The sequence below is a fragment of the Amphibalanus amphitrite genome, unplaced genomic scaffold (assembly GCF_019059575.1).
Source record: "Amphibalanus amphitrite isolate SeventyFive unplaced genomic scaffold, NRLGWU_Aamphi_draft 001697F_arrow, whole genome shotgun sequence".
NCBI classification, from domain to species: domain Eukaryota; kingdom Metazoa; phylum Arthropoda; class Thecostraca; order Balanomorpha; family Balanidae; genus Amphibalanus; species Amphibalanus amphitrite.
Window position 1 is genome coordinate 91,525 of NW_024883190.1, and position 18,239 is coordinate 109,763.

At 50.0% G+C, this 18,239-nt stretch overlaps 1 protein-coding gene across 2 annotated transcripts; it reads right to left on the reverse strand.

The window, feature by feature from the left end:
* Nucleotides 1-5,556: 5,556 nt before the first annotated feature.
* LOC122374703 (cytohesin-2-like) lies at nt 5,557-17,171 on the reverse strand. 2 transcript variants are annotated; one of them, XM_043353622.1, is made up of 9 exons: nt 16,296-17,171; nt 15,669-15,733; nt 12,355-12,470; nt 8,782-9,045; nt 8,282-8,404; nt 7,709-7,846; nt 7,210-7,328; nt 6,514-6,692; nt 5,557-6,124 (listed from the first exon to the last, which is right to left on the reverse strand). In XM_043353622.1, the coding sequence occupies exons 1-9, from the start codon at nt 16,590-16,592 to the stop codon at nt 6,046-6,048; spliced, it is 1,380 nt and encodes a 459-aa protein (XP_043209557.1). In that variant the 5' UTR covers nt 16,593-17,171; the 3' UTR covers nt 5,557-6,045. The 2 variants fall into 2 exon arrangements, with proteins under 2 accessions (XP_043209557.1, XP_043209558.1); XM_043353623.1 differs by having other exon boundaries at nt 16,171-16,306.
* Nucleotides 17,172-18,239: the final 1,068 nt, after the last annotated feature.

Consider the following 18,239-nt stretch of genomic DNA (forward strand, 5'->3'; position numbering starts at 1 on the left):
GGCCTGGCCCAGCGGCAGCGGGCCCGCAGAGCCCGGCCGGGTGACGTCACCATGTCACGTCATACGCGGATGATGTCACAGCCGGTCAGAGCAAGCCGGTTGAATACATGATTTAAATTAGGATGATTACCGGCCCGATCATTGAGAAGGAAATTGGGGAAATATTGCAATTTTATACTCCTTATAAAAGTCAGTCTCGTTATTCATAGAGGCACAACCAATTTACTACCTTCCGTTGTAAAAGGCTGGGTTTCCAGTTTTTCTTTTCGTGTGGTTGTCGGGTGAACCGATTCCGAATACCTAATAAATAGATAGCAAACTTTGGATGACCTGCCAAGCAAGTTGAACTGATCATACGTAATTCCGAAACTGAAAGGCAGATGATCATGGCGGACATTGGACACTCACAAACGTAGTACTACGTTTGTGGCGCCAATAGCTACTACGTAGTAGCCATTGCCAATGACGTGTAAAAGTAGGCCTAAACGCAAAAAGTCCAACGTAAAATGTACACGGTAAACGCCTACTAAAACGGTTTGACTTTAGACGATCTTCGGAGCCTTTGGTTTACGCTTGACTTTAGAAAATCATACAGCCGGTTCGAAAAGGAAGAGACTTGGATGATTATTGATTATTATGTAATTACATACATACAACCTACCTACCTATCTATGTAGGCCGTATACTTGTCTGTCATGTAGGCCTTTCGGTTGATCTAATTCAACAGATGCTCATAACACACGTCATATGCTTGGTTTTCTTGACACTTACTTGTACAATGAACGTACCGAGTCTTGCCGAGGCCAAAAATAGACAGACATGACACTGAGGGACGTTCTGTCATCGTATTTGGTGTTGTAATGTCAGTTACCGTATGTTCAAGGACTACGTTTTAAAACTGGGCGATTTAAATAGCCAGGAATGTTGTTTTGTTGTTTAAAGAGCGGCCGTGTTGGCCGTTTCGAGCTTTCATCCATTAGCTGCTCATAACTCGTCTGATATATCGCGGGCAGAGTCGTATTCTACAAGGTGAACCGGTTTAGTGTTCGCGGTGCAATGGTCGGGGTGGTTAGCGACTGGTGAGGAGACGCGCTTCAGAGCTGGACTGCAATCGCCAGTTCCGTCAGTTAAAGCCGAAAGCGTACATGCATGAGCGACGCAATTAAATTTTAGTACTTTTTATGGTATGGACCGACAAAAAAGACGGGACCGACCGACCGCGGTAAATGAATTGTCCGATGGGCGTTTTGAGCGTTTGCCACAGTTCTCGATTTCGAATGTCTTGCAGTGAAGAATACCTATTTATTTGCACGCCACAACGATACGTGTGGACACAGACAAATCCCGTTTTCCGGAGGGGGGGGGGGGGGTGGAGGGATCTGGGATGAAAGGAGTGGGTGAAAGGGCCGCTGGTGCCGCCTTGTGTGAAGTGTCAATCAAATGCTCACCGGCATCAGAAGTTGTTGAAAAGGGTTGAAGTAAAAGTTTAGGTAGTCGTTAACACAAATGCATAACTGTTGACCGGAAAGGACACTAAACATATACCCGTATATCCAGGGACGTATCCAAGGGGGGGCGACGGGGGCGGTCGCCCCCCCCCTGGGCCCTGCCGGGCCCCAAAAGCGGGCCCGGCAGGGCCCGCTAGGCAGCAAGAAAGGGCCTAGTCAGGAACAATTTGGGGTCGGCTGGGCCAAAAAGCGGAAGGGCATGTTCAGAAGGATTTGTTCGAATTTTTTGGTTCGCGGATGGGCCCCTGGGGCCCTGCCGGGCCACAAACAGGTCCGTAACTGGGCCCTTCGGCCCACTTTTGGGCAGAGCGAGGGCAATTTGGAGCCCGGCAGGGCCCCAAAAGCGGAAAGACCCGTTCAGAAGGATATGCTCGAGCCTTCGAGCTTGAGGAAGGGCCCCTATGGCCCTGCCGGACTCCAAACGGGTCCCTTATCGGGCCCAAAGGTATCGCTTTTAAGCTAATTGGCCCCGGAGAAGTTATGGTTAGCGGATCCGAAAAAATCCTCTTCCGTGCCCAGTCACAGGGCCTGTCTGTGCCCTAGATGTGGAAGGGCCCGCTGAGAAGATCTTGCCCAGGCTTTCGGGTCCAAAAAGGGCCCATAGGGTCTTGCCGGTGCTCATATGGGTCCCTAGCCGGGCCCCACAAGCGGACCGGGCCAAGCCAATGACAACCGGGGGCCCGGGAGGTCTACAAAAGCGGAAGGGCCCGCCCAGAAAGCCTTGAAGCAGGCTTTTGAGCTTAAGTATTGGTCCCTCGGCCTCGACAACGTATCAAGAAAGCGAGCCCAGATATACACTTCCGTGCCCAGTCTCAGAAACAGCTTGTCCTGGCCGGGCCCCAGAAACGGAAGGGCCCGCTGAGAAGGCCCTGCCCAGGCCATGGGGCCCGAGGAACAGGCAACAGCCGATGATGGGACCCTTTCGACTGACCTCATGGGGCTGCTCCTGTTTACAATTCTCCGAACAAAATGAGCTCCATAGTTGCGCCACGGATGGCGTTTGGGACAGGCGGTGGGGGAGGCGTTTGAACACCCTCTCTCTCTAACTCGGCTCCTGGGCCACGTAGCGACACGTTAGCGTACGTGGCATTCGGAAGAGCGTAAAAAATCATGCCGAAAGTAACTCGGTCATTTTCTAGGTCAGGTCAAAGGTCAGGTCACCATAAGTCAGCAAAGGTCACATTTTGCCTATTTCAACATTGTTTGACAACTCCGGCGCATAACCCGGGTACAAACAGAGCTGCAGCGCCACAAAAAAACGCATTCAATAGTTCTTTTAACGTTCTTTCCGTAAACTGTTCTCAGAATTGACCTGCGATTAACCCGCGCACCGACGGGGGTCCGCGCCAACTTAGAACCGAGGGGGGGGGGGGCGAATGACCGCCCGCCCCCTGAGATCTCAAGAACGAAGCAAGATAGCGACAAGCGGTAAACGGCATGGGGTACGCACGGACAAGGTCTACAATTTTTAATTAGGTCATTTCCAGATCAGGTCAAAGATGACGTCACAGGGGTAAAAAAAGTCAAAATGGCGGCGCTAGATATGAAGAGTTTTTCTCGAATAACTTTCGAATTAGCCAAGCTAGGAACAAACTAAGGGCACCATCGTGATCCTCTCGTCAATCCGCATCGAATCATACTCCGTTATCTACTGTAGCTCTGACACGACGTGACAAAGTTGCAAAAAAAGTGATTTGAGGTTGGGTCATTCGAAGTAACCTGGTGATCTGACCTTAAAAGTTAGGAGGTTCAAACTTGCACACCATGTGTAAAATTAATGAGAAAATAGTCATGCCAAATTTCGCGGCGCTACGCGCCGCGGTTTTCCCGCATAACCTCAAGGGGGGGGGGGGCGGATAACAGCCCCCCCCCCGTTGGTGCTCGGGTTAACGGTTTAGCCTCTTGAGAGAAAAAAACTTTTAAAATAGTCGTTTTTATGAAACACTTTTTTTCTTTAACAATTTTCGACTCAGGAAAAGGCACGACATTTCTTTTGTCAGCATCGTGTTACCTACTCTCGTCGAGACGCGTCGAATGAACTACATATAATTTGACCTGATCAGGTCATTTAGAAAATTTGAACTAAATTCAAGGTGACCTGACCTGAAAGGTCATGTTGCACATCCGTCAAACCGTATCGTCGATAAGGCCTGAACACATCTAAGGTGTTTTCAACGCTCTAGCGTGTCTCTAACAAATGCTATTGTCAAAAGCTGTGGAGACGATTCGTGACCTGAGATGACCCCATAGACATAAGGAGGGGTCACGGGTACAAATTTCCGATTTAGGTTGTCATTTTTTTATGTAACCAGGTGATTGAGGGTGCCTAGGATGACGTTTGCCTAAAAGAGGCACCTTTCGATTTTCTCCCATTTATAAAACCTAATGGAGAGGGCGCAAAAAATTGACTTGACCTTATGTCACCACCGGTATGCAAATTTCGAGATAATCATTTTATACATACTGTTACTCTTATCAATCGCTAAAAGTTTCAAGCCGATCGTTCAGTCGGTGTTGCTATGGAGAGCATTCTAACCTTTTCTGAGGTGAGGCACTTGACGTGGTCTGGTGACCTGACCTTGAGCGACCTGGGTGTAAAATTTTCATATCTGTAGATAAGATTCATCCCTCTTTTTTATATCCACGCAAAACCGCAAGGAGGAGGTGTTCAAACAGCCCCCCCCCCGGCCGGGCGCGGGTTAACGAACTTCAACGGAAGTGAACTGCAAAAACGAACTTCAACGGAAGCTAACTGCAAACATGTTATCAAGGTCGAGAAACGCAAGACAGTGCATTTTCATTTACAATGCCAAATTCTATCGTAAATTTGCTGTTTTTTCGACATTCTCGAATTTTTACACGCCAGGATAGGCAGTCGCTGTGGGGCCCCTTTTGGCTGACCTCCGGGCCCTTCTCGGCTGTCGCCCCCCCCTGAGCGAAATCCTGGATACGTGCCTGCGTATATCCGCGTATATAACATATACATATTCTAGTCTTGCAACACAAACGAGACCAATTGCCCCCCCCCCCCCAGACAGATTGGTCAATTTGGCTCAAAATTGCCAGGCATCGGTGGTTCAGTGGTAGAATGCTCGCCTGCCACGCGGGCGGCCCGGGTTCGATTCCCGGCCGATGCATTTTCACCTTGCTGGTAACAGACCAGTGTGAGACCAGTGTGACCAGTGTGAGGTCACAGTCCCCAGACAATAGCACTCACCTTCGGCGAATCAGCAACTCTCGCAGGCTGTTGCTCTTCCGGGCGGTCGATACTCGTGTCTCAGCAACGTCCAGTGCAAATCTTGAGACCTCATCAACACTGACTGACCCAAATTAAAACAGCCCCTCACATAACAACCTTCGCTAAACATTTTACACTATCATCACTATCGCGATAACACTAACCATATACGATAGCAAGCAACACGTTCGTGCTCTAACCTTGACCTCAGCTGATCCTGCCGCCTGTCTGCGCATGCGCACTGCGCTCCGGTCACTGCCGGCCGGCGACTCGTCTGCCCGCAGGGCGCGGAGCGACCTCGAAATGAGATCCGATGGTGCGCGAGCTGCTCACTTCGAGGCCCGTTTTAGACAAAACAAATCAGTGATAGCCGGAGTAAATCTGAAACTTTTTGTTTATCCTGACAAGTGTTGTTTATCCTGACATCCCGACAAGGATTATTTTCCATGGAAGTGCACTGGAAACGTGGAAACACTTCGTTAAAAAATTAATTTCGTGTTTTCACTTCGTTGTCGTCTTTCTATTCGTCCACTACGTAAAATTAGGCCGTCATACTGGTGAGTGGGTACCATCCGTTCGCCAGTCCACATTTCATCTCCCTTTTAGATCTCTCACCCGCGTCCACAGTCCACACCAGTCCACCTCCATCCACACAATCCACCCGTGTACCCCGTCGTTCCACCCTATTCCACAAAATCCGTCCACAGGCTTCCTTTCCACCGCTTTCCGCGTTCATCCTCTCCCCTCCCACTCTTCCCACATCCTCTCTATCCCCATCACAAACGCTCTCTCCAATCCAAACACACTACCTGCCGGTGAAGCCAGTGTATTGTGTATGTATATTCACATTCGCGTACAAGTCGGTCCCAGCTCAGCCCATAGACTCCAGCACTCCCAATCGACCAAACCACCGGCACACGTCTGTATTCCTTTGTACTGTGTCACTCGCTCATACTCGCATGGACAGACTCCCAGACTCACAACGGAATGAGGCCCTAAAACGGGGCCGAGGCGCACGTATAGCACACGTGCCGCGCAGCGCGACAGAGGTCCATTGGGCTTCGTGGCGCGTTACCATTGCAACGACAGGTCAGCGAGGCGCCGTAGAAATAGCACATAACATTGCACCTCCGAAATCAGGAGATATCGCGCTGAACAACTCTCTTCTTTCATGTCGCGCCGGCAAATATTCCACTTTAGTAGCACTCGCATTGGATTTCATTTACAGTGTGTGCAGCGCCACCTATACAACATTATTTCACAAGTCCGCCACAGACAGCGCCACTAGCGCGGCCCGTGTTACCGCGGTGGGGGCTTTTGTGCTTTTCGTTTTCGTGCCGCCAACATATCGTAGAAGGGGTTGAGGCTGATGCTCTGCCTGTGAACGGAAAGAAATTACGGAGTTAGATGAGATAGGGTGCCGGTTACATATAAAAATAATCATTACAACAAATACCAGTCTGATGTGAAGGACTTGACAACTCAACGTGACACGCTTGCTGCAATTCTATTACAAACCTCACAAAGTAAAATCGCTAATGCATTTTACCAAAAACACATAACTAACAGTCATCCATCTTATATCAATCTCCCGTAAAATAAAACCATCACATGCTTCTAATGAAAATCACTTTCCACTCCACAAGGCTTCGTTTCGAAGCCTTGTGGAGCCCTTCGAAAACGAGACCAACCTCCCACCCCTCATTCCACCTCCCCAGTCCCTCAGACCCTCCTCTCTCCATCCCCCCCCCCGCTATCTCCACTCACTGTATCGTCTTGATCCACTCGTTCATCTCCTCCTGGGTGGCCGCCGACATTCTGTAGGCCGTGTGTTTCCCCTCCACCACCTTTCCGTCGTTGTCCGTCTTGCAGGCCTTGATGTAGTCGGTGCCAGAGGCGTACAGTTCGAAACAGTTGGGCTTGCTGCGGTCATCCACCACGCGAACCTGCAGGGAACAGGGGTCAGATGAGGTCAGATAAAGGGTCATAGCAGACAGATCAGATCAGGGGAGGGGCAGCACCTACTCTTGACCTGTCTTGTAGCTCACTGGACTTTCATTCTAGACTTTCTAACTTATTATTCTAGACTTCTGAGGCATTAATTAACAAGGGGCGAGAAAAGGCCACGTTTAGACGTGTCAGTCACCCGACATCTATCCCGTCAGACTAATTCATTCACCACCACAAACACCATAGGTAATCAAAAACGCCTCCCATTGACCACCTTTACTTTCTATCCTACTTCTCTGTCCACTACAGCGCCATGCCTAACTCTCTGCCTAGCCAACTATAGTATGGGTGGAGACTTCCACTGGCGTCCAACTGGCGTCTAACTGTTGGACGGGGACCTCCAAGCTAGACGCATCTAAGGCTGACTGTCGCCAGGTGGACGCAGCCGCCGTCCAGCTAGACGCGTCTAAGACTTGGACTAAGCGCCCACCCACCCTCCTAGCCTATACGTACCTGAATGTTCTCGAGCGGTATGATGCCCCGTGGCTCCTTGTCCGTGGTGTACTCGAAGTAGTAGAGGCAGTTGTCGTTGAGGATGAACCACCGCCGCTTCCACGACTTCACACGGCCTCCTGAGGAAGAGAGGGGAGAGGGTCAGACGCTGCGCCGTAGGCGATATCTACGGCATGAGATGCTCAACGATTATCACGATAAAGAATAATCAGCAAATCCAGATTTAAAAATGAGCTAAGTATTTATGTAAAGTCAATAAAGAATGAAGTGCTTGAACGAAAGTTTAGGCTCCTGAAGCATTTAACAAAATGTTTGATGCGCACATTTCTGTAATACGACGGGCAAGTTTTACCATCATAGAGACTTTAACCACTTGACACGGTGACGGGAACCTCGTCGGTGATTTGCTCCACAAATAATATTCCTAAACCAAGCCTATCAGTCATATCAGCCAAACAGCGCTGTGTGACGTTACACAGGCCTGTATGACGTCACTGACCCTGTTTGGAGAGCCACCCCTCCTTGTCCGGGTTGAAGAAGGTGTGCATCAGATCGTTGCCGTCATCCTCCGGAATCATAAACGGCTCAGACTTGATGCTGTCGTAAAGGCTAACCAACAGCTCCCGCGGCAGGTTACCTAGGCAACGGGGGGACAGTGTGAATTAACAGACTGGCCAGCAGCTCCCGAGGCAGGTTACCTAGGCAACGGGGGGAAAGAGTCAACAGTCAGCTCCCGAGGCAGGTTACCTAGGCAACGGGGAGACAGTGTTAGCGAACAGGCTGACGAGCAGCTCCCGAAATCATCAATAAAAGATCATTGAGGCATTTTTTCTCTCACATGAATGACTGGTGGTAAACCTGACGGAACATTATCGAAATGCCGAGAAAACAAAAAGCCGTGTTCTCAACAACGGCTAACACATCAGAAAGCCATAACAATCCGAAACATCATTTATATTTAGCCTGAATCATCTTACATCATCTTATATATGCCGCTAGCGTCTCGGCACCCCCACCGTTTACCCAGCGACGTAATTTAGCACCCAGTGACGTCACACGCCCCGGTACTGACCTCCCTGGTCGATGCCGCGCACCATATTGATGAACTGGTCCACGGTAAACTTATCCTTGACGCTGGGGTTGTGCAGAGACGTGTTCAGCATGATGATGGCGAAACTGAGCGTGTAGCAGGTGTCTGCGGGAGGGACGGACGGTCAGAAATGGTAGCGGGGCTTTAATAACGTCTTGTCGCTTTGTTTTGGGTGTGGCAGGACGGGCGAATGGGACTATCAGACACGGCCATTGCACGAAATTAGCATGTTCTAGCAGCAGCCTGTAAATGCATTACAAGAACGACCGCTGACAACGTTCGTCAAGATGTGCGAAAAATAACAACATTATTCCTATTAAAAATATGCCAACATTAGTAAGATAATTCACGATATAACATACAATCATCTCATCAGCCATACGCGTAACAACCAGACACCTATTTATCTCCTCTCCCTCGCCTTTCACACCCTTCCATTTCTATTTTCTCTTATCTCTTCCCTCCCTTCCCACACAACTCACCAGCACTGGTGAATATATCCGGGTTGAGCTCGCAGTATCTCTTGGCGAAACACTCCATCATCCTGTCTATCTTCTGGCTCTCCCCCGGCAGTCGGAAGCTCCAGAGGAACTGCCGCAGGGCCTGGACCAGGATCAGGTCGCTGAAGTCGTGCAGGTTGACGAAGGCGGCCAGCACGGCCTGGTTGAAGTCGGCTCGCTCGCCCAGGTAGTCGCCGATGGCCCGCTTGTTCAGTCCCTCGCCCTTGTGCAGGAACTCGGCTATGTCTGTGGACGGAGAGAACATGGAAGTTAGATTGTTTTTCGTTAATCAAAAGTGACAGCAATCGCACATTTCCAAGCGAGGTCGGTTACAATGCGAAACGGTACGCATCGCAAAGATCGTAAACAATGCAGCTATGGTTAAAATTTAGCATTAATGCCGATATGCTGCTATGATTATGAGATCTTTTAACTACGATATCAATAACGGGACAAAGAATGGAGAAACATAATGCAAAAATGCTCTTCATTTCTTAGAAGAAAAATCCCGCTTCAAGCCAAAACAAGCCGATTTCGTCTTTCTCTACTCAATTTAATCCAGTAAAGTTTCCTTATCCCGCCAATGACGCAAGACCACCGAACATTGCCCAACGTCGTAAAACCCCCGATCCACAACAATCCGAAAGTCTACATCCACCATAACCCCTCCCCAAACTCTCAAACCCCCTCCCCCCAACATGTCTGACAGGCCGCTCGCGCGCGGCCGGTTTTGTCCAGCCCATGCGACCACCACCGCCGACCCGTCGCCCAAAACCCCTCGTTTGGGGAGAAACCGGTTGGATTTGACATCGGTACTGGGTTTGGTTTATCGCAGATACCAGTCACGGCAGCGCGGCATACCGGTGGAATGGCAGGGAGATGCTGTGAAATAGTCCGTCGTATGTCTCGATATTCAAAGGTCGACACTCGTGCCATACCTGAAAGGTCGCTACTGACGTGCCTCTAACAGAGCTGTGAGATGTGGTGTATAAGAATATGGGGGCGCAGACTTTGTGATAAAGTGAACCGAAAGGAATGTGCTATGGTCTGAATAGATTATTTGCAATATTGCTATGGAGATCGCGTCAATGTCATGGCTCATTTTGGTAGATTCTAGTGTCAGGGTTCGAATAGCCTTTGCTGCATTGACACGCCAAATGCCGAGAGAATGATGAACTAAGTACACGCTCCTTCTTCTGTGATCTAACGATTCCAAGTCAAAACCCGAAGCTGTAAAACAAAACTACCGTCTAAATGAGACCCAGAGAACGACAAAGTTCACTCAATGATGTGTTGGTTATACGGCCAGGAGCAGGTTCTGAGGAGCCATCAGCCCGCAGCAGTCGGCCAAGTGGTGATAAAATGTAGACTGGTAAATCACATGGCTTTATTGGGCACAACTGAAAGTAACGGTAGACTTCCCATGGGTAAAGGTGTATCCTCAGTCCTACCGAAGTGAGGGCGATAACGCCGAGGTTAGACATACTTCGACACGGAACGGCTCGATTTGAAGCGATGGTGAGTTGGCAAAAGGTTTGGTCGACTCAATAGTGTCATTTACATTTCGCATTCGATTATGAACGCCTTCGAAACAAGTGGTCTAAAATGCACTGCAATCCTTCCTACTGAACGCATAATAGATGCATGCCAAATACCCCACAACTCAAAACGACCGTGACAAACCTCCAACCCTGCAAAAACGAACCGTGACCAACTGAACATGAAAAACCGTGACGCATTCATCACACCGGCGTTACATGATTATCCGTGACGAACGGAACGTGACGTTAAAGTCCACGGCCGCCGGAGATTGCAGATGGTTTGAATTCCTGACATTCTTTTCCACGGTTAGGAACGCAACCACACTGGCTGGTAAAATGCGCTCACATAGCAGAACACACTGCACAGGCACTCGGGCGAGAAGAACTGTTCCTAATGCTTAACGAGCGATTGGAAGGTATTAACAGCTGAATTATCCTCACGAACTACATAAATTTCTGGTTTACGTTATTTTGCCAGTAGCTGTTCGAATCCACCATCAGTTTTGTGCTACAATTTACGCGAATTGATTTTTTTCATATCCAAGGCTCGATATTATAGCTACATAACTCGATTACATTACAAAAAGTCAATTCATGCACGAAGTCTTGCAACACGATTATATAATAAAGCCGAAACAAATGTTAAGGTTGCAGGATCAGTGCCCCGGGCGAAAGTTACTCGTGAGCGTAAGATTCTAGAGTTCATAAACCCAAACGCCATCAAGCTTGCAGCGGTATAAGACACATGTGAAACGGCATAAAGCCTGATCGGAATTCAGCCAGTGAAATTGACATTGCAAGTGAAAAAGTAAGAGTTTGGCTGACGCAACACTCCCGTAAGATATTTAACTTTTTTACATCACCCGCCCCACATTCACTTTCGAATTACAAACAGCGGGGATCCCTGAACCCAACTACAAACCGGCTCTCAAAGAGTTCGTTCTCAGAGAGAGGTCGAAACTTTCCACGATAACACTGTGTTGGCAGGACTGCGGTTTGGAAACATGACACGTCTGTCACGCTTTCCCTGACATAATCTGATGGCTCGGTTGAGGTTGTTCAAGATCGCCGATTCGTCACGCTTTTCTGCCAATATTGCACTGCTAGTGGGCGCCTGGTGTGCAGAGAACTGCGACCAAAAATTAAGTAAGGAATCTTAAAAGGCATGCAATTTTCAAATTTTGAATCCCATGTGCCTGCGACTATGCTCGTTTAAATATAAAATTTTAACCTACCGCACATTTATGGTACGTTCACTTCAAAGATTCTTCACCAATGAAAACTGCAAGGCCAGATTGTATCACAAGGCCTGGGGGAAACATTCCCACTGCTATTCAATCAACCTCGCTCGAGCCCAGCTGCCAATCACAGTCCTAATCACCGGCAGACTTATTACGTCGTAATGACGTCACAGACACACGGTAGTACTAGTGACGTCACAGTCATCTCCTTGGTAACAGCAGAGCGTTTAATGCTCAACGACCGCGCCCCGCGGCTGCTCTGTGACGTCATATGGTGAAACTGACGTCAGAGAGGCAGACGGCAGAAGAGAGTGAGAGTCGCACTTCACCTGGACTCTCCCCCCCCCAAAAAAATCCAACTCCAAACACGACTAATTCGGTCAGTTTGTGTTGTGTGCCAGTTTCGAAGGGTGGTGTGATGGTTGTCTTTTTTCAGACACGTTCCAAAACCAAAACCGACAAACGTCGCAGTTTACCGCCGTTTGTAAATAGAGTTCTGCTCTTATCTTGTTGGCCTGCGGAACCAGATATACAATGGCAGAAGATGACTTGAAAAGGTAGTTCATATTGTTCGCACAGCAGAATAAAAGAAATACTTTGCACATATTCGCTTCCCCTTTTCGGTATCTCAGAGAAGGCAGTTTTCCTTTATTTTTTTTCCGTCTCTCTTTACCACTCAACCCTTCCCGTCTCAACCTAACAACGACATCTCTATCATCCGGTGACCTCGTGACGTCACGTGACCCGGTGACACCACATCCCCCGGCTCTCACCCTCGGCCGTGTCCTGCAGCAGCTCGTGCTGCTTCAGGTACTCGATGCCCTTCTTGGGGTCCATGTTGAACTTCTTCCGACCGATGGACAGCTGCTTCTTCTTCTGGTCCGCTTTGCTGTAAAGAAAGAGGAACAGAGACAGGTCAGCGAAACATCATAGGTTTACCCGAACTGGGGAGGTATTTGGCGGGGGGCGGGGGGGGGGGGGGCATAGGTGGAGAATTGTGACCAGCTGGGGGTGCTCGGGCGCAGCAAATCCGCCGCCACCTAGCGGTGACCTTGACCCGCCTTGACCCGCGCCGCCCGGCCGCGGCTCCAAAGCCAAGCCGGCGTGGAATTGGGAGAGCTCGAGCACCCCCAGTCCAGCACAATTCTCCACCCGTGGAGGGGGGGGGGGGGGGGGGGGGGGCAAGCGCCAGGCAGGTAAGATGCAAATTAAGCGTAACAGTAGGTAAAACAGGCGTTTTTTTGTACGTTTGTTAAAAAAAAAAAACGGGCGAGGAGGGCGAAAAGTTAAATCAAGGTCGTAAAGAGGGTTCAACTGCCGGCCGAGCCAGCCGAAAGAAGGAATAGTTGATTTTCTTTCTACATTTTTATGCTTAGACACACGCCAGAAGGAAAAAACAGAAAAAAAGGATCTAGTCGTAAAAACCAAATAACTCTGAGCTTTTCCACTAGTTCGATCAAATCCCTGCGCCTGCCCCAATGACACGGCGGAATTTTCAGACTATCGCACGTAGCGGTCCGGCAAATCCCTCTAATGGCATTACCGAGCACCATTAGCCAGACGATAGCGCCGGATTGGCAGTACTGTTAGTCTTGTGCGTGTGTGCGTGTGTGCGTTGGCGTGTGCGTATGTGCGTGCGTCGGATGTGTGCATAAGAGCAGCGTGTGTAAATGAGGTTAACCAAACACACCTGTTGGTCTCTAGCGCGGGCATTGGAGCCGGTCCTGCCTGACCCGGCGCCGGTCAGGTCAGGTCAGGTCAGGTCAGGTCAGGTCAGGTCAGGTCAGAGGTCAGGTACGGGTCGGAGTGTCACCGCGGAGCCATCACACGCCTCAGACGGTCAATGTATGTCACCGCGGGTAATGCCACTCGTCACGGGCTTGAGATCTTCACTTGGTATACGGCAGTTCAATACAAGCTTGCCAAACTAACATGCATCCAGCATGTGCCGTTTGGTGTCACCAGCCGTCACTCCAGGTCACCAAACTTCACCAGAAGTCACCACAAATCACCGGGTGTCAGCGCTCGTCACCGGTATGTCACTCACTGAGCGCTGAGCATTTGACACGCGTGTCATATTAGTCGTCACACAGACATCGGTTGGGCTGACCGAGACTTGACTCTATCGATTCGAGGACTTGTTAAAAAGCCCTACGCCGATGCGACGCAGAGCCAGTTGCCCATCACTTTGAACAAAACCGGTCACTGCAGGATTCGTGGATATCTCAGAGCTTCAATCGCCTTTCTTTTCAGAGTAAATCCTGCAGATTTACGTTCACCTTGCTCTGTAAGACTCCACATCCACTCAACAGCGTCCACCGTCCACGCCTCGTGTCCACGGAATTCCACCGCCGCCGTCGCCGTCACCGTCCGTCTTCCACCGTCTCCCGAGTGCAACTAGTGTCTGCCGCCCACCGCCCGCCCCTGTCCCCTCCCCCCACTCCCACTCCCACTCCCACACCGTCGGCACGGCACGCCGCGGGGTCGTAAGCCAACGGCCGTACTGGGGAGGGGGGGGGGGGGGGTCAACGGCTGCCTCCTGCACACTGCACGGTGCAACAGAGGTATCTGATGGCTGGACAGCCTCAGGGAAGGTCGTACGTACAAGCCATCGGGCAGCCATGATCGGACCGCATCGGCGGCTGCAATCAGCCTTTAGGGAATTCGCGCATTTTTTCCAACTGGCGACTAATCGCCTTATTGGAGATCTAGCTAACTGCTGCGGAATTACTGCGGTTTGACGGATGACAGGTCAACGTTAGTGGGATTCCCGTGAATGGTTCCAGGAAAGAGTCGTAATTCACGTGCGATGGAGAGACGCTAAAAATAAGCGACATTAGACGATTATGTAAGGTTTAGAAGTTATCGACAGTCCATTTTTTGAGCAAGCTAAAAAATATGCACAGCCCTTTGACCTGAAAGTAGATAAGGTCCTGAATGCAGTCTTCAAGCGACATACATTTAAATTTTATCAATTTTCCCCAGATAGCCGAAAAAACACGAATGCTAAAATGCTCAGTAGTCAGTATCGACCTACACATTGATATTCACAATGCAGTTTGCAGTTACTCCCAAAACATGCATGATACGACTTCCGCAATTAGGCTCTTGATGTCGGTTCAATTCTCAATCTCTTGATGTCATCAATTCTCCTCACCGTACTTTTAAAATCACGGCGGGCCGTGCCCATGTCGCGACTCCGACAAACACAGTGTGGGAGGGGGAGGAGGGGGAGGGGGGCAACGGACGAGGAAAAATAACACCAGACAGCACCCCGAAAACGGACGGACAAGGTATGGGCGCGGGACTAAGCATTCAGCAGTCGGCATTTGACAGTGCACACAAGCCTCTGACACGCGAGGAACATCTGTTACACTGTGAATGAATGAATGAATCTATTTTGAATAAATGAATAAATAAATAAATGAATGAATGAATGAATGAATGAATGAATGAACGAACGTAATGAATAAGTGGTCAACAGCTGATAAGGTTCAATCAAATCAATGAATAAAACAACGAATCGTTATGCAGTGCCTATTTTTTTCTTTTATTCTTTCAACTACAAATTATTCTTATTTAAACAGTTTATTCTTGTTGCAACTACAGTTTATTCTTGTTCTTGTATAAACAGTTTATTCTTACAGTTTATTCAGTGTACAGTTTGTTCTTTAGTCAAAGAAATGCTTTTAAATGTAGGCCCTAATTCGGACGCCGGTGAAAACAGGGCGCCGGAGGGCATATTAGTCACGTGACATTTGGAACTTCTCCCCCTTCCGTGGGCCTTCTACATGCCCAACGTCACGTGTGAATTTCACGAACCTTGATCAAATCGCCCAGGGCGCCCTGTTTTCACCGTCGTCCCCAAATTCGTCCTCAGAACTGAAACTCTGAGGCACTCGGTACTCTGCGGTACTCGGTACTCGGCACTCGGCACTCGGTACTCTGTGGTACTCTGTACTCTGTACTCGGTACTCGGTACTCGGTACTCTGTACGCTGTACTTTGTACTCTGTACTCTGTACTCGGTAGTCGGTACTCTGTACTCGGTACTCGGTACTCTGCGGTACTCTGTACTCGGTACTCACCCGTCCTCGCCGGTCTCGACGGCCTCCATGTCCATGGCCACCTCGCTGATTTCATCCTTCAGTTGCTGGAACAAACAGAGAGATGACGTTACGAGTGGGACGAGGGCAAGGTCGAGCTGAAGTCACAAATCGATTAGCGTATAGGCACACGATGCAAACACAGCATATACAATCAAAATGCGAATTATGTGATGCAAGATAATATCAACGGGGTGTAGACCGACCACTCTCCCCTCGTATCCCGATGGTCGATAAAATGCATGGGAGAAGTCGACTGATCACAAACTACCGAGATGACCACAGACCATCCTAGCGGACCAAGGCGTCCGTTAACTCCGACGGAATGACCAGGAGACACCTCCGCAACGCCGCAAAAACTCCTACCATCGGAAGAAGGGGAACTGGTGACCGCTGCTCAGTGTTGAAGGAGAATGGCGATCACTGATCTCAGACACAAACATTGCTTATCTTTGATACACCCAAAAATGACATCGGAACTCACCATCGGCATTTCCTGGCCGGCCTTTTCAGCCCACCCGCGGCGGGCTGGCCTATTGATATTTCCTGCACCACATCCCCCTCTCACTCACTCCCATCTCCCCCTCTCACTCCTCTCTCTCCACCCACCTGAAGCAGACTGAAATCCATCTCGGATCGACTCCGCCTCAGGCCGCCCACGGCCACTGACCTCCTGTGACCTTGACCTGTGACCTGTGACCGGTCGGCCGGCGGCCCGGTCTGACCCCGACCCTGACCCCAGCCGCCCCACTGCCACATGGCCTGCCCCACAGCTGAGCTGAGGCTGACCTGGCTGGGGGCGGGCCGCAGGGTGGCCTGGCTGGGGGAGGGGCGCAGGGTGGCGCGCACTCTGCGGGACTTTCGCCGGAGGGTGGCGTACCAGCCGGCACCCGAACCGCCCGGCATCGTGATACCAGGGTTCCGGAAGGGGGACGATGGAATATCAAAGAGGAACGTGGGATGGTAGGATTGCTACAGACAGGTGCGAAAAGTGTCACGAAACGACAGGAAATCGCAATGAAAGGGTATATGATGTGGTTGGTCACAAAAACGTGACAAATATTGAAGAAAAAAATGAAAAAGAAGACTAGAAGGAACTGAGGATCAATCAGACTAGTTTGTATCACAGCTTGGACAGCTGCAGCTCAGAGTTCAGCTCAGCTCAGGTGAATCTTCACCAAAATATGTAACTCTCCGTCACGCTGCCTTCAAAATATCCTCTTCAGGCGTCACATTTCTTCTGCCAGCATGTAGGCCGACAACAGAAAGCGAATAGGCGAAACAGCTCGTCCACTTCCTGGCTCAGCTTCTGCGTCCTCCAAAAACACTTCACCTGCCCACAACTTCCCAGGCCAACACTATAACCCTTCCGACACTACACCACTACACTATCCGACTAGCACTACAGCGACTAGAGCCAGCACTACAGGGTGGCAGTGGCTGGCACGACTGTTCTTCTGTGGGTTGGCCGAGCTGTGACCGGATAATGCTCAGATAGTCGCTTCGCTTCCGTCGCGGTATCTCCCAGCCCACATCCTGTGGTAACTACACTGCCAGTGTATCCAGAGCTCCACAGTCGAGCACTAAAGCATAGTCCAGCACAGTCCAGCAGATACAGAACTTTCATATAGAAACCATGCACGACACTTTGGAGACGTGCATTCAATTGCCGCCAGGCACTTTTTTGGATGGGTATCCGTGGGTATCCGTGGGTATCCGTAGCCTGAGAAACCATTCACTTTCTAGGTGCAAGCCAAATAGTTTCACTGCATGGTTGATGGCTGAATACATCTTGTAATGCCGATCACATTCGACATTGTTTAGCCGACTGATTTCGCATAAAAATCGATCATAATCTTTCCAATGTACTTTACCCACTGCTGAATGCGAGATCCAAAAAATATACTCGAGGGCAGCGCTTCTCGAGGAGCGCTGTGGCCCGAAGGTTTGAACTTTGAATTGTGAAAAACGCCCGCCCGCCGCAAAACGCAAACACCGCAAAACGCGCAAAACGCACGCCCGAAACGCCAACGCAAAGGTCGCAAAAAATAAACAAACGCCCGCCCGCCGCAAACCGCAAATAAAAAAACGCAAAAACGCCGCAAAACAATAAAACCACCCGCATCGCACGCCCGCTAACCGCCAACCGAAAACGCCTAAAAATCGCCCGCCCGCCGCCAAAAAAAAAACGCAAAAAAACGAAAAAGCGGCCGCCAACCGCAAACAAATTTCACACCGCAAACGACGCAAAAAAAAGAAAACCGCCCGCATCGCCCGCCCGCCCGCCCGCCGCCAAAGACAAACACCGCAAAAAACAAAAAACGCCCGCCCGCCGCAAAACGTAAACACCGCAAAACGTGTAAAACGCACGCCCGAAAAGCCAACGCAAACGGCAAAAAAATCGCCCGACCGCCGCAAACCACACAGAAAAAAACGCCGAAACGCCGAAAAAAATAAAACCGCCCGCACCGCACCGACGCTAACTGCTGACCGAAAACGACTAAAAGTCGCCCGCCAGCCGCCAAACGCAAACACCGCAAATAAGCGCCCGGC

Bases quoted from the DNA above. Each gene is read 5' to 3' on its own strand.
- LOC122374703 (XM_043353622.1), bottom strand. From the start codon at position 16,592: ATGCCGGGCGGTTCGGGTGCCGGCTGGTACGCCACCCTCCGGCGAAAG. The intron at 12,471-15,668 runs GTGAGTACCGAG...CTTTCTTTACAG, and splicing joins GTCGAGACCGGCGAGGACGG to CAAAGCGGACCAGAAGAAGA. The intron at 6,125-6,513 runs GTGAGTGGAGAT...TTCCGTTCACAG, and splicing joins GAGTGGATCAAGACGATACA to GCAGAGCATCAGCCTCAACC.